The sequence below is a fragment of the Furipterus horrens genome, unplaced genomic scaffold (assembly GCF_987537825.1).
Source record: "Furipterus horrens unplaced genomic scaffold, mFurHor1.1.pri manual_scaffold_9, whole genome shotgun sequence".
NCBI lineage: Eukaryota > Metazoa > Chordata > Mammalia > Chiroptera > Furipteridae > Furipterus > Furipterus horrens.
The window spans coordinates 37533414-37550510 of NW_028327179.1; the positions used below are offsets into that span (position 1 = coordinate 37533414).

Consider the following 17097-nt stretch of genomic DNA (forward strand, 5'->3'; position numbering starts at 1 on the left):
TTTCAGCTGTCTAAGCCTGAATTTCTTCATCTATAAAATAGCGATCATTAACTGCCTCTCAACGATTAAAAGAGATAATGTGACTAAGTGTCCAGGCCTATGTGAGGCAGTTGCAAACACTCAATCACTTACTGAATGAATAAATTGTTAGCCACATGTAATTTTTTTAAGACAGAACTCTGAATAGGTCTCTTTATTTCACATGTCGTAAGCATGTATTAATATTTTTAATAGAACATTTTTCTGGACATTGTATAGGAGGCACAAAAGGAAAATACTGAACTCTTTTGTTACTAAGTACTTAGAGTCTCATTGGGGAATTTGGCCATACTATAAATAGATATGACCTTCTAACTATATCCAAGGTTGCCATGCCGATTCTTAATGCCAGAGGAGTTGGGAGAAGGTAAAGATTGCTGAGGGTGAAGTTGGTTAAGGAATGTGGAGGCAGATAGGCTTCGAGCTGGTCCTTCAAACTTGAGAGATTGGGATTGGTGAAGCCAGGGCAGTTAAAGCAGTGCCTTTGTACCATAGTGATACGTGGGAGACTAGAGCCTGGCTTGCCTGGAAAACCAAGGTAAGAGTGGAGGCTCTGAATTCTAGGGCCCCCAAAGTGTAGATATGGCACTGAGCCTGACATTAGAATGCCCAGCCCCTCATTTAGAAACATAAGGAGGGAGCTCAGTGGGTGATGAATTCTCAGGCTCTGGGTTCCCACTCTGATAAGGATTCTCACAGACCCAGATGCAGATTTCAACTGTGCAACCTTAGAACTGCGGCCTCTGGCAACTTAGTAGCCTCTCCAAATCTCAGTTTCCTCTGTAAAGTGGTGATTATAGGGTTGTCATATGGACTTAATGAGATAACATATGTACATAGTCAGAGGAAGCCCTTAACAACAGCTGGTCTTCACTGTTATATTGCCTTCCATATAAGAACAGCCATCTTCCTGTAGTGGGCAAGGTATTTCACATTTCATTCAGCCTAACAGCAGAAACCTTAATCTGGTCATTGCCCAGTAAATGTAACCATTTTAGTGATTTCAGGCTTATGCTCAAATAATCTAATGCTCCCTGTCCTCCTTGTCCCTGGATGGCATCTGTTAGCAGAGCGGTTGTGCAGCATTCCAGTGCAGGGTGGAGGGCGATGGTCCGCTTCATGCTGGCGACCAGAGGGGTGCGTGGCCCCATCTGCCGTCACTTTCACGGTCCAGCCTGGCCGTCCCCTTTATCAGGCCCATTTAGGAGAACATGTCTTTCTTCTCTTGTGCTCTTTGCCTCTGTTTCTTCCCTCTCTCTCAATGGTGTCCAACATGCTTCTTGGGAGCACAGTGGAGATGCCATTACCTTCCTCCACTTCTCTGATTCTGCAGGAGACTCGGGCTGTTAGTAGGCATCTCCTCTACTGATATCACCTTCGAGCCATTTCCACTTGCTTTCACCATGCCATTGTGTGGCAGGCATCATCTGTAACCGGCCACTTCCCAGGATCTAGGAAGAGAGGAGCACTGCTTTCCTTAGTCCTGTATCCCCGCACTCACTGGGGTGGGAGTTCTGTTGCCCTTCCCCCCAGAAGTGGCCCAACATGGGTGCAAATAACAGCTTACTCTACTCTTGCCCAATATGTTTCTTCCTCCAGAGACAGAAGGTTATATCCTTGGGTTATATCATTGGGGGAGGGAGAAGAGTAGTATAGAAAATTCTCAGTAAGTCTTCTTTTCTGCCTATTTTTTCTCCTAGGTTTGGCTTTTTGTAAACTCAGAAACTAAGAATTTGATTATGATATCTGTTTTTTGCATCCTCTATGACTGGGGTGACGGTATACTCCCGTTTCCCCAGATTACACCTCAGGGCCTGGCATAACTGTTAATTGTACTCCTTTTCACTCCCAAAAGTGTCCTGGTTTGGATGATACATTATATGGCCACCCTGTTTAGAGTGCCCCCTGCCTTGGGAACAACTCTATCTTCCTGAGTGACAGACCCTGCCTGGTTCACTGGCGGAAGTAAGCAGTGGTGGCCTGCCAGCTAGCTGGGGAGTGGCAGTCTCTCCTTCAAAACTGGGCTCCCCTGCCTGTGCCACCATAGTGTACAGCCACCGAAGCATCGCCAACTCTCGAAAACAGGCTTTCTGACTTAGTCTTGTGTCCTCTTTAGCAATGACAGCAAGTCCCCCTCCTTTTGTGTAATTAGCACCTTGGTCTCTGACAAGTGCCCTTCCTTATGGTATGTTCTCTCTCTTCACAGGGCTACACTTTTGGCAAAGCCGGAGAGATCCTTACGAAGCGGCTTCGGTACCTGGTTTTCAAATCCATGCTGAGACAGGTATTTCTATTGAGGACTCTGCCCCAGGATGGGCAGAACTCTGGGGCCCCATGGACTCGGGCAGTGGAAGTGTTGCCAGGTTACTCAGAGAAGCTCCTGAATTTCTCTTCCCTGGATCTCATCTTGCAGATGAGGCTGAGAGCCACCCAGGTGCAGGCTCAGAGGCCCTGCCATCTGTCTGCTGTGGCACAGGACAGCTGCAAGACAGTCTCCAGAGCAGATTTGCCTGCAGCCTTTGTCTCAGCAGCTGTAGGCAGAGTAGGCAGAAGTGATCTTCAGTACCCCTCATCCTTTCCCTCTCTTTCCTTCTTTCCCCTGGGAAACCCAGGGTACTTGTGTTTCTTCCCACCACGAAATGCCCTCTTGTCCCCTTATACCACCCTCTCCCTGCAATCACCACACTGTTGTCCATGGGTCCTTTTTCCTTTTTGCTCAGTCTCTCCACCTCCTAACCTCCCCTGCCTTAGCTGTCATCTTGCTCTCTATCTATGAGTCTGTTTCTGTTTTCCTAGTTAGTTCAGTTTGTTCATTAGATTCCATGTATAAGTGAAATCACATGGTACTTGTCTTTGTCTTTCTCTGACTGGCTTATTTCACTTAGCAAAATGTTCTCCAGGTCCATCCACACTACTTTTTTATGGCTGAGTAGTATTCTGTTGTGTAAATGCCCCATAGTTTTTTTATCCACTCATCTACTGATGGACACTTGGGCGGCTTCCATATTATGGTGATTATAAATAACGCTGCAATGAACATAGCAGTGCTTGTGTTCTCATGAATTAGTATTTTGGGCTCCTTCAGATATATTTCCAGAAGTGGGATAGCTGGGTCAAAAGGCAGATCCACTTTTAACTTAATGCTGTTTTTTCTTAAATATTTTGGGGAAAAATGATAGATGCTACTTTTTAAATTTTTAGGACCATAGCTATTTTTGTAACAGACATAAATTTATACCTTAAACGTACAATCTTTTTAATATTTGTGTATTTTAAAACATAAGCAGTTTTATAGAGAAAATCTTATCTTATGTCAAATATGAAATTCTAATCTAGATTTCTTTTATTGATGTTTTTAAACCCAATTCATTTGTTCTGCCCTGAACTACAGTTATCTAACTGCTATTCAGCTTCTCTATTTGGACAGCTAATGAACATTTCCTACTTAACATTTCTCAAATTGAACTTTAGACTCTCCTCTCCCCATAGACTCCATTCCTTACCCAGTTTCTCCCCCATATTAGTAAATGGGAGCTCCATACCACCACCTGTTTAGGCTAAAAACCTTAGAGTCATTCCTGATTCCTTTATTTTTATTTAATATTATAAGAGCCTCCTTGGTCTCACTGCCTCCATCCTTATCTCAATCCAGTAGGTTCACCTCCCAAAAACCAGAATTATTCTTTGAAAATGTAAGTCTTATCACAGCCCTGTGCTCAAAACCTGCTGAAAGCTGCCCATATCCTTCAGGCTAAAAATCTGGAATCTTACAGTTGCCTGTAAGGTTATACATCATGTGGCCCCCATTACCATTCAGATCTATTGCTCGCAGCTTCACCTGTTTTTTGATACATAGTCAATATATGCACTGACTCTCAGAATAAAGCTATGAGATAGGGGGAGTGGAGAAACAAATAAGAAAAGAAATCTGTCTAGAGAAAGAGGCAAATTTGCAACTTCACACAGTACAGAGGTGCATGAGGCTAGTGGTAACCCTTAAGACATTCTTTGCTAGTACATGAACAGATCAAGTATGCCTTTGCCATAGGACCTTTGCACATGCTATTTCTTCTCTAACGTATTCTCATTCTTCTCTTCATTCAGATTTCTTCTCAAATGTCACCTTAGACAGGCCTTTTCTGTCACCTCCCTAGTCTATAAAATAGCATCTTTCCTTGCTTTTTTTCCTTCTTAACCTGCTCTATTTTTTCATTTTCTTTTTTTAAATCCTCACCTGAGTCTATGTTTATTGATTTGAGAAAGAGATGAATGGGGACAGTGGGATTGGGGAGAGAGAGAGAGGGAGAGAGACCAATGTGAGAGAGAAGAGAGAGAGGCAGGTTGCCTCTCATATATGCCCTGACCGAAGATCGAACCTGCAACATTTTGGTGTATGGAACAATGCTCCAACTGATAAACCCGGCCAAGGCTTTTATATTTATTTAGTTACTTGTGGCTTTCATCTCTGGAATTCAGGCTTTTTGTTCACTGTTGTATAGATTGAACACTTAAAAATCATGTTTGGAACAAAGTAGACATTCAAGAAATTGAGAAATTTATGTTTTTGTCTGTTAGGCCCCCTTTCTTCTCTATTGAGTGTCAAATCCTGAGTGCTAAATGCAGGAGCTATAAATGATAATCAAAAGTGACCCTGTCGTTGTTCCTTGGAGCTAAGAGTCTTATCAATAGGACTATAAGACAATGAAAGCATTTTCTGTACCACAGGATGTGAGCTGGTTTGATAACCCTAAAAATACCACTGGAGCATTGACGACCAGGCTTGCCAATGATGCTGCTCAAGTTAAAGGGGTACGTGCCTCCTTTCTGTTGGTCTTTGTCTTATTGGCCATTTTGAATCTCAGCATGAAACTCATTATTTCATTACAGGTGCTAGTTCCCATCATATTTAAGAAAATGTTCAATAAACATTTAACCTACACAGTGTATCATGTACCTTATATGAAAAATGTCAACTATTTAAACATAATATACTATTTAATGTAGAGAAAACTTTAAGCTTTCTCTCATTATTTGCTATCTTATTTTTGCTATTAACAATATACATGTGGAAAGATAATTATTTAGCAAAAGAAGTATTTGTCAGCATATCATATAGAATCAGTCTGTTTTAATGTTCAGTTAATCAACAAAATTTTAATTGCCTCCAGAAAAGGGATTTGTGTGGTTGCTGTAAGAAAACTGAGGGGCACTACAGTTCAGAAGGGAGGGAAGAAAGCTTAAGAAAGTTAGAAAGAAATGGATGCGAAGCACATTAAAAAATAAAGCAAGAGTAGAAAAAACAACATTAACAGACTATAAAGCTTAAATTTTGCTACTATACGAATCTCTTTAATTGATATAACTGGAAACTTTTGAACCAGGATGTGTTGACTTATGGATGAATTGACAATTTCTTCTACAACTGCTACTATTTACAGCAAAAATCCACAAGATGATGTGAAATTTGAAAAGATCATGTGATCTCTGCTGCCTTTTCTCCCTTGAACCTTATCAATTTTTAGCTTTTAATCTTTCTGTAAGGTAGTATTATAATAACATTTCTTCTATCTAATATATTGAGCTTCTGCAAGAATAAATTAGGTTATAAATACATGGGGCTTCTGTAAGAATAAATAGCATACAGAGAGTTGTAAAGTTGCAATATAAATCTTAGGAGTTGTTTTAATAGAGATTTCTTTGCTTAAAGCAAACAAGTCAACAAAAATTGAGGTTTAGATCAAATTGTATAGAACCTAGCATAGTAGAATGTGCACTGCTTGAAATACATTTGAGCTTCTAAAATAGGCAACAACCCTAACCTTATGGAGTCTACAGGGTATGTCAGATTGTTATTAAGTGCTGTGGGGGGTAGGGGCGGGGAATGGCAGCAGAGTAGTGGGGTAGGAGCTTGCTAGTTATCAGGGAAGGAAGGCCTCAGTGATGTGTTGATATATACAAGAGGCCTGAAGGAAAGAAAGGTGCCATCCCTGTAGATATCTAGAGAGGAGTGTTCTAAACAGAAGGATCAGCAAGTGCAAAGGCCCTGAGGCTGGAGCATTTCCACCATTGTCCCCCAAACAGAAGGAGGATAGTGTGGTGGCATTAAAGTGTGTGAAAGGAAGAGTCATAAGAGCTGAAGTCAGCATTAAATTGAATTGGATGGAAGAACATTGTAGGGTTTGAATACAGGAGTGACACAATCTGAAACTTTTAAAGGCTGCTGTGTGAATAGGCTGAAGGAGGCAAGGGTGTAGGCAGGGAGTCTATTGCAGTAAATCCAGGGGACGGGTGATAGTGTTTTAGAATAAGGTGTTCATGTTGAAGGTGATACAAAGTAAGTACATTCTGGATATGTTTTGAAGGTATAGCCAAAAGAATTTGTTGGTTGTTGGGATACAAAAGAAAGGGAATTTAAGAAGGACTCCAAAATTTTTGACCTGCACAACTGAAAAAAAAAAAAAAATGGAGTTGCTTCTAACTGAAACTGGGAAGGCTGTTGGAGGAGCAGATTTGGGGGAAGCGTCAGGGTTCTGTTTGGAACAAGGTGAGTTTCAGATGCCAACATTAGATGTCTAAGTGGAGATGTCAAGAAGGCAGGTGGCTTTGTAAGTCCTGAGTTGCGCAGAGAAGTCTGTTCTGGAAATACACATTTGGGGACTTTTCATGCATTGATGGCTTTTAAAGCCACAAGACTGGAGATAGCCAACGAAATGTGTAGCTAGAGGAGATGACAAGGCCTGGGGCTGTAAGCATGAACCCACAGGGGAGAGCGAGAAGTGGCCAGTGAGGGGGAAAAAAAAATGTTTAAGAAACAAAACGAAGAAAGCATTTTAAGGAGGGAGCAATCTAGGATATCAAGTACTGTTGATAAGCTTTCAAGATGACCTGGATGATAAGCTTTCTGGTTCTGTAGCCACATGGGGGTTTTTATGGTTCTAACAAGAACTGTTGTAGGACTGTGGTGCGAACAGGGCCTAACGGGAGTGGATTCAGGAGGAAAGGAAAAAGACGAATAGGAAACAGCTGGACAGATCATTAAAGGACTTTCTGGTAAATGGGGCAGAGAAATGGGGTGTTAGGAGGAAGATGTAAAGTATTCGTCTCTATTTTATCTTTCACTTGAATTGACACAGGAATCAATTAATAAGCTTGGGAGTATATCTATTTTGCTAGCTTCCTGGAGGACCTGTTTTGAGGGATAGCAATCATTGTACACATTGTTGTCCTCACGATTTCTGAGTCCTCTATTCCTTAGGTAAGCATAGCTGCCATAGCTGTAGTCCGCCTTTCACAGAGGCTCACACCCCATATCCCATTTGGCGTTGAGAACACAGTCCTGGAGGCAACACTAGCTCATTCCACTGGAGCTGAACCCTGCGCAGATGCAGTCTGGGGCATTCTGCCCTGGCTTCCAGGCAGTGGCCTGCTTTAGGCCACAGTACTGGTCAGTTCTTTCCCATCACGTGCTGTTTGTGCGGCCCTTGGCCATATCCAGGTGGAACTCCACAAGTCCCTATTGCCCGCTGGTGTTAGTGTCTGCTTTTCACGTGTTCCCTCAAAGGCGTCTCAAACTTGCACTCTCATAGCCTCACTAGTACGAATGCCTGCACACCTGTGTTAGCCACTGTGCAGTCCTCCAGGACTTAAAGCAGCGCTGAAAAGGGAAGACTAGGGAAGAGGGTGCAAGCAGATTGGTGGGTGCCATCTGAACTAGGAAAGTGCAATACCGCTGTGGTCACAAGTTGGCTGAGAGAGGATAATTATATCCACTTTATACCACTAGCTGATCTATTTGTGATGAAGGATTTGTGTGTACGTGTGTGAATATAAATATATACACATACAAATACATACATACATACACATACATGTGTGCATATCTGTCTATTCCACAGTGGGAACAAGTATAATTAATTTTTTATATGTAAAACTACCTGAGACAAGCAGTGCTGCCACGAATCATTGCCACCCAAGGCTGGGATAATGCAAGTTTGTGTATGTATACAGTAGTCCCTCTCTATATTGCAGTTCACTTATCGTGGCCTTAATTGTTTATCGCAGATTTTTTGCTATATCGCGGGATTTTGCAGTACTGTATACATATGTTGTTAAAGTTACGTAGGTTTAAGAGTGTAGAATATGTTTAAGAACATAAGTAGTGTCTATAAAAGTGTAGAAAAGGTTAATAAGGGAGTGGGAAAGGTTAATAAGGGACTGGGAATGGTTTATAAGTGTGTGGGAAGGGTTTATAAACCCTTAAAATATATATAAATATTAAAATAAATGTAAGGTTCCTACTTCGTGGATTTTCACCTATCTCAGGGGGGTGGGGGGGTCTAGAACGTAATACCCATGATAACTGAGGGAATACTGTAATTAGTGATAATGCTTATAAGGTTAATTTTTTTTTATATTTTACTTCACCATTAGTGAAGCATTTTCTCAAATATATATTTGAATGAGTAGCTTGATTCTGCTAAATATAAATCAGAAGAAAACATATCTCAATATTTGCCTATGAAACGGCAGGCATTTAAATTTTATTTATTTTGATATTAAGACTAGACTCCTGCAGAGAGAAAAAGCAAATGAAAGCCATACAGAAATCAAAAGCAACTATGTATTTTTAAAAATTGTTTTGGAGGGAAGAAGAGGGTTGAGGGAAAAATGTAGTTAAATGTTTCTAACTTCAAAAGGAGGTCCAGGAAATATACTTTTTATTCATAAAGCACAAATATTTTAAAATTGTATTTCAATCAATGTAGTGGTATATTGAGGAGGAAATAGCAGGAGAGGGAGAAACAGGGAAAGGCGAGGGGAAAGGTGAGTAGGAGAGGAAGTGAGATATAAATACATCTAAGTACAGTGGAGAGATTGGGAGGGGTCTTTGTGGGTTTCAAGTGGTAAAACGTTTTTCTTACTTTGCTTCACGCTTCGGCTGTGGTGTTTAGAGTGTTCCCACCTCTCAGCCCTACCTTTTGAAATTAAATTAAGCCCAGGAGCTTAATCTCTCCCCACCCCCAGCTGAAGGTTCTAGATCTTTTAGTTCATCTCTCATGTACATAAAAGAAGAACTTGTCATCTTTGATCCATTTTACTTATTTCTGTGGCCTTGACTGACATCTGAGGCTAATAATTTATACGTGTGAAACGCTGTGTGCCAAGATGACTCATCTGCCCTGAACTTGGGAGATGTTCTGAGTGCTTCTCTCCATTGGTTGTGGTGGGAAATGAGTTCTGACAGGACTTGCAGATACTGAGAACAGGAGCAGTCTGCATCCCCCGTGTGCTGTAGACTCTCTCCAGGTTGTAACTGGACTTTCCAATTGGAAATGTGTAAATACAGACAGCCAGGTTTTATGCCAAATTTAGCTAAGTGCCCCTTTGATAGGAGCTCCATGACCGCCTCAAATAAAAATAAATGCTATGTTACTTATGTTTTCCCCTTCAGCCCTGGTGCAGTTCCTTGGGACAGAATTTAACGTTAAGAGGCTACTGGGAGACGCAGCGCCCCTTTCCCCGAATTACTGCTCTATTATTGGTATTGCTAAGTGTTGAATGAGTTTAGAGGGTTGATGTTGGCGAAGGGAGTGTTGTAAAAGATTCTGTCCTAGGATTCAGAGCTGAGCGAAGCTTAAGTTATTAATCAACATACCTGCTCATTTCAGGAATTGGGAGAATGTTGTCCAAAGTCACAGGCATGGCAGTGACCATCCTAATCTTTACCTGAGAACTGCCCCAGTCAAGCAGAGGAAATTCCGGGGGTGGAAAAGAACATGGGCCATTTCCAAACAGAGCAAATCTGGGGGCCAGAGAAGGAATCTGGAATGGCTCGTGTGCACAGGGTGTTTCCAGGGAGGCGGAGGGGGCCGTATAGAGTGGTGGGCTGAATGGGCTTGATAGTTTGACTTCTAGTGTTAGACTGGAAATCACTGCATTCTACAGGAAGTCATGCTTCAGGCTTCCTCTGGCATTCAGTCTGAAGGATCTGATGCCTGCTTACCCATCCTACATTAAATTCCTTAACTCTCAGCTCTCTGTATTTTTTCCAAATCAAATGCAGGTTAAATTAAACACAGTAAGCATCGCCAAAATGCCAACATACATTTGAATATCTTTACTGACAAATATTGGGCTTAAATTATAAGTAGTTCTGCATTTAACATGGGAAATTTCCAACATTCCCACCTTAATATTTGTCAGACTCTTATCTTGTTAATTTGCAGAGCTCACTTTAGTGATCATGTTTTGATAATGAAGATTTTCTTGGTATTAAAAAATCAGAAGGGATAGAAATAAGCAATTGAATTCTGCATTATTGACCTTGTACTTTCAGTATTTATTCTGAAGTCATGAAAACCATCATTTTACAAAACAAATAAACCAGCAACTAAACCTTTATTTTTATCTTATTACTGAGAAGATAATTAATAGATTTTCATGAGGCTGAATTGTCACAATCCTAAAGAAAATGTAAACATGGATTTTAAAGATAATGTAAAAGTGTCCATCTGATTTGTTTTGTTTTATTTGTTTTGCAGGCAACAGGTGCCAGACTTGCTGTAATTGCCCAGAATATAGCAAATCTTGGGACAGGCATTATTATATCCTTAATCTATGGCTGGCAATTAACACTTTTACTCTTAGCGATTGTACCCATCATTGCAGTAGCAGGCCTTGTTGAAATGAAAATGTTGGCTGGACACGCACTAAAAGATAAGAAAGAACTAGAAGGTTCTGGGAGGGTGAGTCAAACTAAGTTACTTACATAAGTAGAGTAAAATATTATAATCAGTGTTGTTCTGTTATTGTAACTCACTACTACATAAAAGCTCAAAGAATGTTTTTAAAATCATTCCTCAAAGCAACCTTACAAATCAATAACAAAAAAAATAAACAATCTGATCAAAAATGGGCAGAGGACATGAGAAGACATTTCTCCAGAGAGGGCATACATATGGCCAATATGCATACAAAAAGATGCTGCTCAGCATTACTAATCACCAGGGAAATGCAAATTAAGACCACAGTGAGATATCATCTCGTACCTGTCAGCTTCATGCACTGTTGGTGGGAGTGTAAAGTGGTGCAGCCACTGCAGGAAACAGTATGGAGGGTTCTCATCAAATTAAAAACAGAACTACCATATGACCCAGTAATTCTACTTCTAGGTATTTATCCAAAGTAATCCAAAACACCAATTCAGAAAGATATGTGCACCCGTACATTCATTGCAGCATTTAACAATAGCCAAGATATGGAAGCAATCTAAGTGTTTATCTCGATAGACGAATGGATAGAGAAGAGGCAATACATATATAATAGAACATTACTTGGCCATAAGAAAGAAAGAAATCTTGCCATTTTTGACAGCATGAGTGGACCTTGAGGGTATTATGCTAAGTGAAATTTCAGATAACATATGATTTCACTTATATGTGAAATTGAAAAAAAAATGAACAAACAAAACAGAAACAAACTCAAATACAGAGAACAAATTGATGGCTGCCATATGGGAGGGAGGTGGGGGAATGGATGAAAAAGGTGAAGGGATTAAGAAGTATAAATTGCCAGTTATAAAAACAGTCACAGGGATCGTATAGCATAGGGAATGTAGTCAGTAATACTGTAAAAACTGTGTGTCACTTATCAGGGTGATCACTTATTAAATTATATAAATGTCTAATCACTATGTTATACGCCCGAAACTAGTACACCATATATCAGCTGGAATTGAAAATTTAAATTTAAAAAATTTTAAATAATTAAATGGTAGAAACTCTCTGGAAAACAAATTGATAATATGTGGCATGTTTCTTAAAATTAGTTTATTGTCTTTGAACTAGGAATTTCACTTTGAAGAACTTCTCCTAAGAAAATAATTCAACATTGACAGATGTTTATGTATAAGGATGATTATCACAGCATTATTTTTAATTAAAAAAATTAAAAACCTGTTCAATGATGAAGTAATTGCTTAAGTGACTGGACTATTAAGTGGCCCATTACACATCCCATTATTAATGTATATTTAATGAACTTAGAAAGTGCTCTTGATATTTTGTTAATGTAAAAAAATGATATAAATCCAAGTATAGAATTGTATCCCGATTTTGTTAAATATGTATATGCTTAGGAGAAAAACATGTAAGCTATTATGTAAAATACTCTAATATGTAACTTTGTATTACTTTCTGTACCTTTTTAATCTTTTCCAAGTATTAGTCAGTTGTCATGAATGATAATTATAAAGAGAAAAATATAAACGTCACATTTAAAAATATATTAAAAAACTATAAACTTAAAATGTGGCCATCATAGAAGAAATAGCACTGTAATCGATGTAAAATACTCGGTTCTCAGGTTAATTTTGCTACTGCAAAGCTATGTGGCTTTAGGTAAATGCCTTTATCTGTTTAAGCCATAGCTTCTGTTTCTGTAAAGATCTTCCTTCCAGATCTAAAACTCAATTTGATAAATTACCTAGTATCCTTTTCTATAGCAAAGAAGCCCCTAGGTTATAGTAAGTTAATAATATTAGTTTAATAAATACATATTATTTATCTCTTTTATGGAACTCAAAGAATTGCCATCACTTGTCTATGTGCCTCTTAGTGACTGGGTGCTCTCTGTTATAGATCGCTACAGAAGCAATTGAAAACTTCCGGACCGTTGTCTCTTTGACTCAGGAGGAGAAGTTTGAACAAATGTATGCACAGGGTTTGCAGGTGCCATACAGGTAATAACCCTGAGGAATGGGAGGGGAGTGAGAGTTTTTCAGTCATCAGATTGGTTTGCAGGAGTATTACTTTTGCCAGAAAGATAGGGAATAAGTGGAGAAGCTACTAGACGTGAACCATTTGGAAAGTGCTTGTAATTATCCAGGAGAGAACTCACAAGACCCTGCCCTAAGACAGGGGCATCGCTGAGGTAGAACCTGTAAGAACAGGTGACTGAGGGGAAGGGGTGGGAGAGAGGATATTGAGAATGACTCTGCTGCCAAGTTTGGATAATGATGCTATTATTTACCCTCGTTGGAAATTAGTTCTTTGTGGAATATGAAATTGGAAGTATGTGGGACCTGAGGGGGTGGTACTTTTTGAAGTATGCCTTTTCTTCCTCTCTTTACCCTCCTTCAGGGTAAGCCTTCTGTTCTTCCTTTAATCAGCTCACCCAGTGAGAACTCTAAATAGAGTGATCTAAGCATAAGTAAGCCCAACCTCTAAGTCTCAGTTTCTTTTATGCTAAAAGGTGGGTTTTCAATGGGTTATTGATGGGTTTTCAAACTTTTTTATGATAGTAGAGTCATTTTTTCTGGAAAAATGATCATTTGAAATCCCAGTATATGAACTAGATAAAAACAGAGTTGATCTGGTTGAAGCAGGAGTAGGCAGCCCAGAGGGCTGCTGCCTTGTCGGGCTGCCGCCTTGTCGGGCTGCTCTTACCTCCACAATGCCCCATGTTCCAGAAATCCACGAGTGTTCACTGCTTTGTGAAACCTTCTCTAACTCCCCCAGAGAGTTAGAGCTCCCTCCTTTCTCCCCCTGAAATGTCACTCATAAGGTACCTCCATTGCATATACTCTAATCCAACTTGACTCCTGGGTCCCTAAAGGCAAGAGCATCCCTGATTTTTCTGTGTTGCCCAGTGTGGTCCCTGCAGCTTGTAGGTGTTGGATAAATGTGTGTTGAGTGAACATTACCATAGAGGAGCTAGGTTATATGTCCAAGAGTGGGGGAGGTGGGGGAGACTTCCATTTATGAATCCCTTACAGGCTCTTCATGTTTTCCTTGGCTTATTTTAACTTTGCCTCAATACGTGGAAGTTTGGTTAATCCTTCATCAAAGGTAAAGACACTGAAGTTCAGAGATGAGGCAGTTTCCTAAATTCTCACCAGTGGTAAAGTGAGGACTAAACTAAGCCCGTTTTGGTCTCCCATGCCTCCATGTACCACCACTAACCTATCAAAGGTTATGTTTTAAGGGCTGAGAAAAGAGAGTCAAGTAAGTTGCAAAATGTCTTTCAGAAACTCTTTGAGGAAAGCACACATCTTTGGAATCACGTTTTCCCTCACCCAGGCGATGATGTATTTTTCTTATGCTGCCTGTTTCCGGTTTGGTGCCTACTTGGTGGCAAATAAGATCATGATGTATGAGGATGTTCTGTTGTAAGTATTGCATTAATATGTACACTTAAGTTCTAGAAATAAAACTGAGGTGAACATGCTTAATGCTTGCATAGGAAGCCCTTACTGTGAAGCTTCAGGAAGAGACTTCAATGACTCAAAATGTGTCATTGTGCCTCTGAGTCTTCGTGTCATGTCATTGAAGCACTCTTGTTTCATTTGAGGAATCAGTGACTTCATTTCACCCCAGTGCTGATTCACACATTTGACCTTTCACATCTGTGGCTAGTTGGGGTGATGGTTCAATGAGGCATTTCCAGAATGCCTTGGCATTTGGGAAGAAACCTAAGCCTGAACCAGGTATCCGGTTCCCTTAAAGAACTCTAAACAGGGCAGATGTGGAGCACTGAGTTCTGCAAGCCCTGGCAGAGTCCAGGATAAATTTGTTCTCTTTGACAAAAGAAAAGAAGCTAGAAGGTAAGAGCTGGAGAATTTCAGAAATGACAAACGAAAGCTAGACTGAGATTTCTGCTATATCTCTGTGAATGCAGAAAATGGTACCTCAGTCAGAGGGACACAGGCCTGGACTTCATTATACTTATAAATTAACCTGAGATGCAGTCTGGTATTGAAAAGTGTGTGTGATCTTTCTGAGTGTCTAGATGTGGTGATGGGTGACCTTCTGCTTTTTGATACATACAATCATTAGTAGTAATATAGTTTTACGTTTAGACCAGAGTCATCTGAGCCTGGCAGCATAATGTGTTAGTATAATATTTTCATCCTCTTTGGACATGGACATGAGCATGGATTATAGTTTTCTCAGGATGACCTCAACAGATTCAGAATTTCCACTTACTACCTGTCTGACAAATAAAGGTGCTATTTCTGACCATGACCAAAAGATCAAAAACCAGGTGTCATTGGCATTGGGCTTTGATTAGTTAATTACTTGATATGTTGCTTTACCCCACAGTGAAGTATTAAGCTGATTAAAGTTGCTGGCACTTGGGCATTTAGACTCAGAAAATCTGTTGTCCAAGTAAAGGAAAGAGGAGACATGTCTGATCAGAGAGCAGACCATTTTGAAAAGACTCCCCCATATTTAAGTGAGAACAAGCCCAAGATGAACCATCTGTGTGATTTACTTAGAGCTATTTACAGAAAGACACCGTGTGCTACAGTAACACAGGTGTAGTCTGGACTCTGGTGAAGAGGAAGTGATGGACTTGCAGTATTAATCTGGGAGGGGTCACAAGTTTTAGGTCAGTTCCAGACGCACTGTTTAAAAAGGCATGTTGATAAATGTGTCCAGAGGAAGGCAGCTGGAATGTTGAGAGCAAAAGGAGTTATCAAAGAAGCAAATAGTCTACATTGTACCTGTGATGTAGCAGAAATCTCAGTCTAGCTTTCCTTTGTCATTTCTGAAATTCTCCAGATCTTACCTTCTACTGGTCTTATTTTTCACAATATCACAATACTTGAAGGGCTATCTTAAGCAAAAGGATCTATTTCTCCGATTGGAAGAACTTTTTAACAGTAGACTTAATCAAACTTGCTGCTTCCTAAAACAGAGGGTAGAAGCCAATTTGGGGGAAGTGCTTGGGCATGAACTTTGAGATCTGGACTTGATTTCCTGTAAAGTCCTTCCACACTTGAAGCTGTCATGGTTCCCACGCCCTAGATGAAGAAGGTTGGTGCATCTTGAGAGCAGCATGACATCTGGGTCTGTAAGGAACTCTTTACTGTACAGCTCATAGGCTTTCTAAGACTAATGTAATTCCAGCATCACTGCCACAAACATACTGCATAACAGCCAGCCATTCTGGTGGCATACAAGGATAAACATTTATTTTTGCCCACAAGTCTGTGGGTCAGCTGGACAGTTCTGCTGATCTGTGTTAGGTATCATAAAGCTCAGCTAAGCTCACCTATGTGTCTGCACTTGAGCTATAAGCTAGGAGCTGGGACCTACACAGCTCCCTGCATCTGTGCCTCGTCCTCCAGCAGGCTAGCTGGGCTTGTGGTGGTGGCAGAGTTCTGAGGGAGGGAGGGAAGGAAAACAGAGAGGAAGGGGGTGCATACAAGGCCTCCTGAGTCATAGGCTTGGAACTGGCAACAGTCACTTCCACCATATCCTGTTGACCAAAGCAAGTCACAAGCCCAACCCAGATTCAAAGGGTAAGAAAACAAATTCTACTTTTTAAATGGAGGAGCTGCAAAGTCATATTGAAAGAAGGTGAGATACAGACAGAGATGAAAAAATGGGGCCATTTTACAGTCAATCCATTACACCTACATGAACTTATAAAGAAAAATGGTTTTTAACTTTGGTTTTGTAATTGTTTGATGCAGTGCTCTCTGGCTGTGGAAGTGCCAGCTTGCAAGAATTGCAGTTACAATTCTTTGCACACAGTTTGTCTTTGTTTTTTTTAATAGGGTATTCTCAGCTATTGTCTTTGGTGCCATGGCAGTGGGGCAGGTGAGCTCATTTGCTCCTGATTATGCCAAAGCCAAAGTGTCCGCAAGCCACATCATCATGATCATTGAAAAAACCCCTCTGATTGACAGCTACAGCACAGAAGGTGAAACACTGGTGAGTTTTGTGTTTTGATTATATGATCTGCTCCTAACTGATGAATGAAAGTATTCTAAGAGGAAATTTAATAAAATCTGTGCTTTTTAAATTTTGCCAGTGATAAAATGAAACTTTCTAGATAATGGCTTCATTTTTTAAGAAGTTAATAATATGTATTAACATCCAGTACTTTTGTATGACAAAGTTACAAGGAGATGGGAATACTGCCCACTTTATAAGCAACTCCTGTTAGTCAGTGTTTTTTTTTTTTAATTTATTTTTTATTGATTGAGTTTAGAGAGAAAAAGGAAGGGGGAGAGAGAGAGAGAGAGAGAGAGAGAGAGAGAAACATCGA

The 17097-nt window shown here is 40.2% G+C and overlaps 1 protein-coding gene across 1 annotated transcript in view; it reads left to right on the top strand.

The window, feature by feature from the left end:
• The window catches only part of ABCB1 (ATP binding cassette subfamily B member 1), an 85468-nt gene that overhangs the window by 58082 nt on the left and 10289 nt on the right, over positions 1-17097 (top strand). Inside the window, 6 exon segments of the mRNA XM_090287272.1 lie at positions 2246-2323; positions 4765-4848; positions 10581-10784; positions 12678-12778; positions 14066-14206; positions 16604-16760. Coding sequence (XP_090143398.1) covers positions 2246-2323; positions 4765-4848; positions 10581-10784; positions 12678-12778; positions 14066-14206; positions 16604-16760 — 765 coding nt within the window.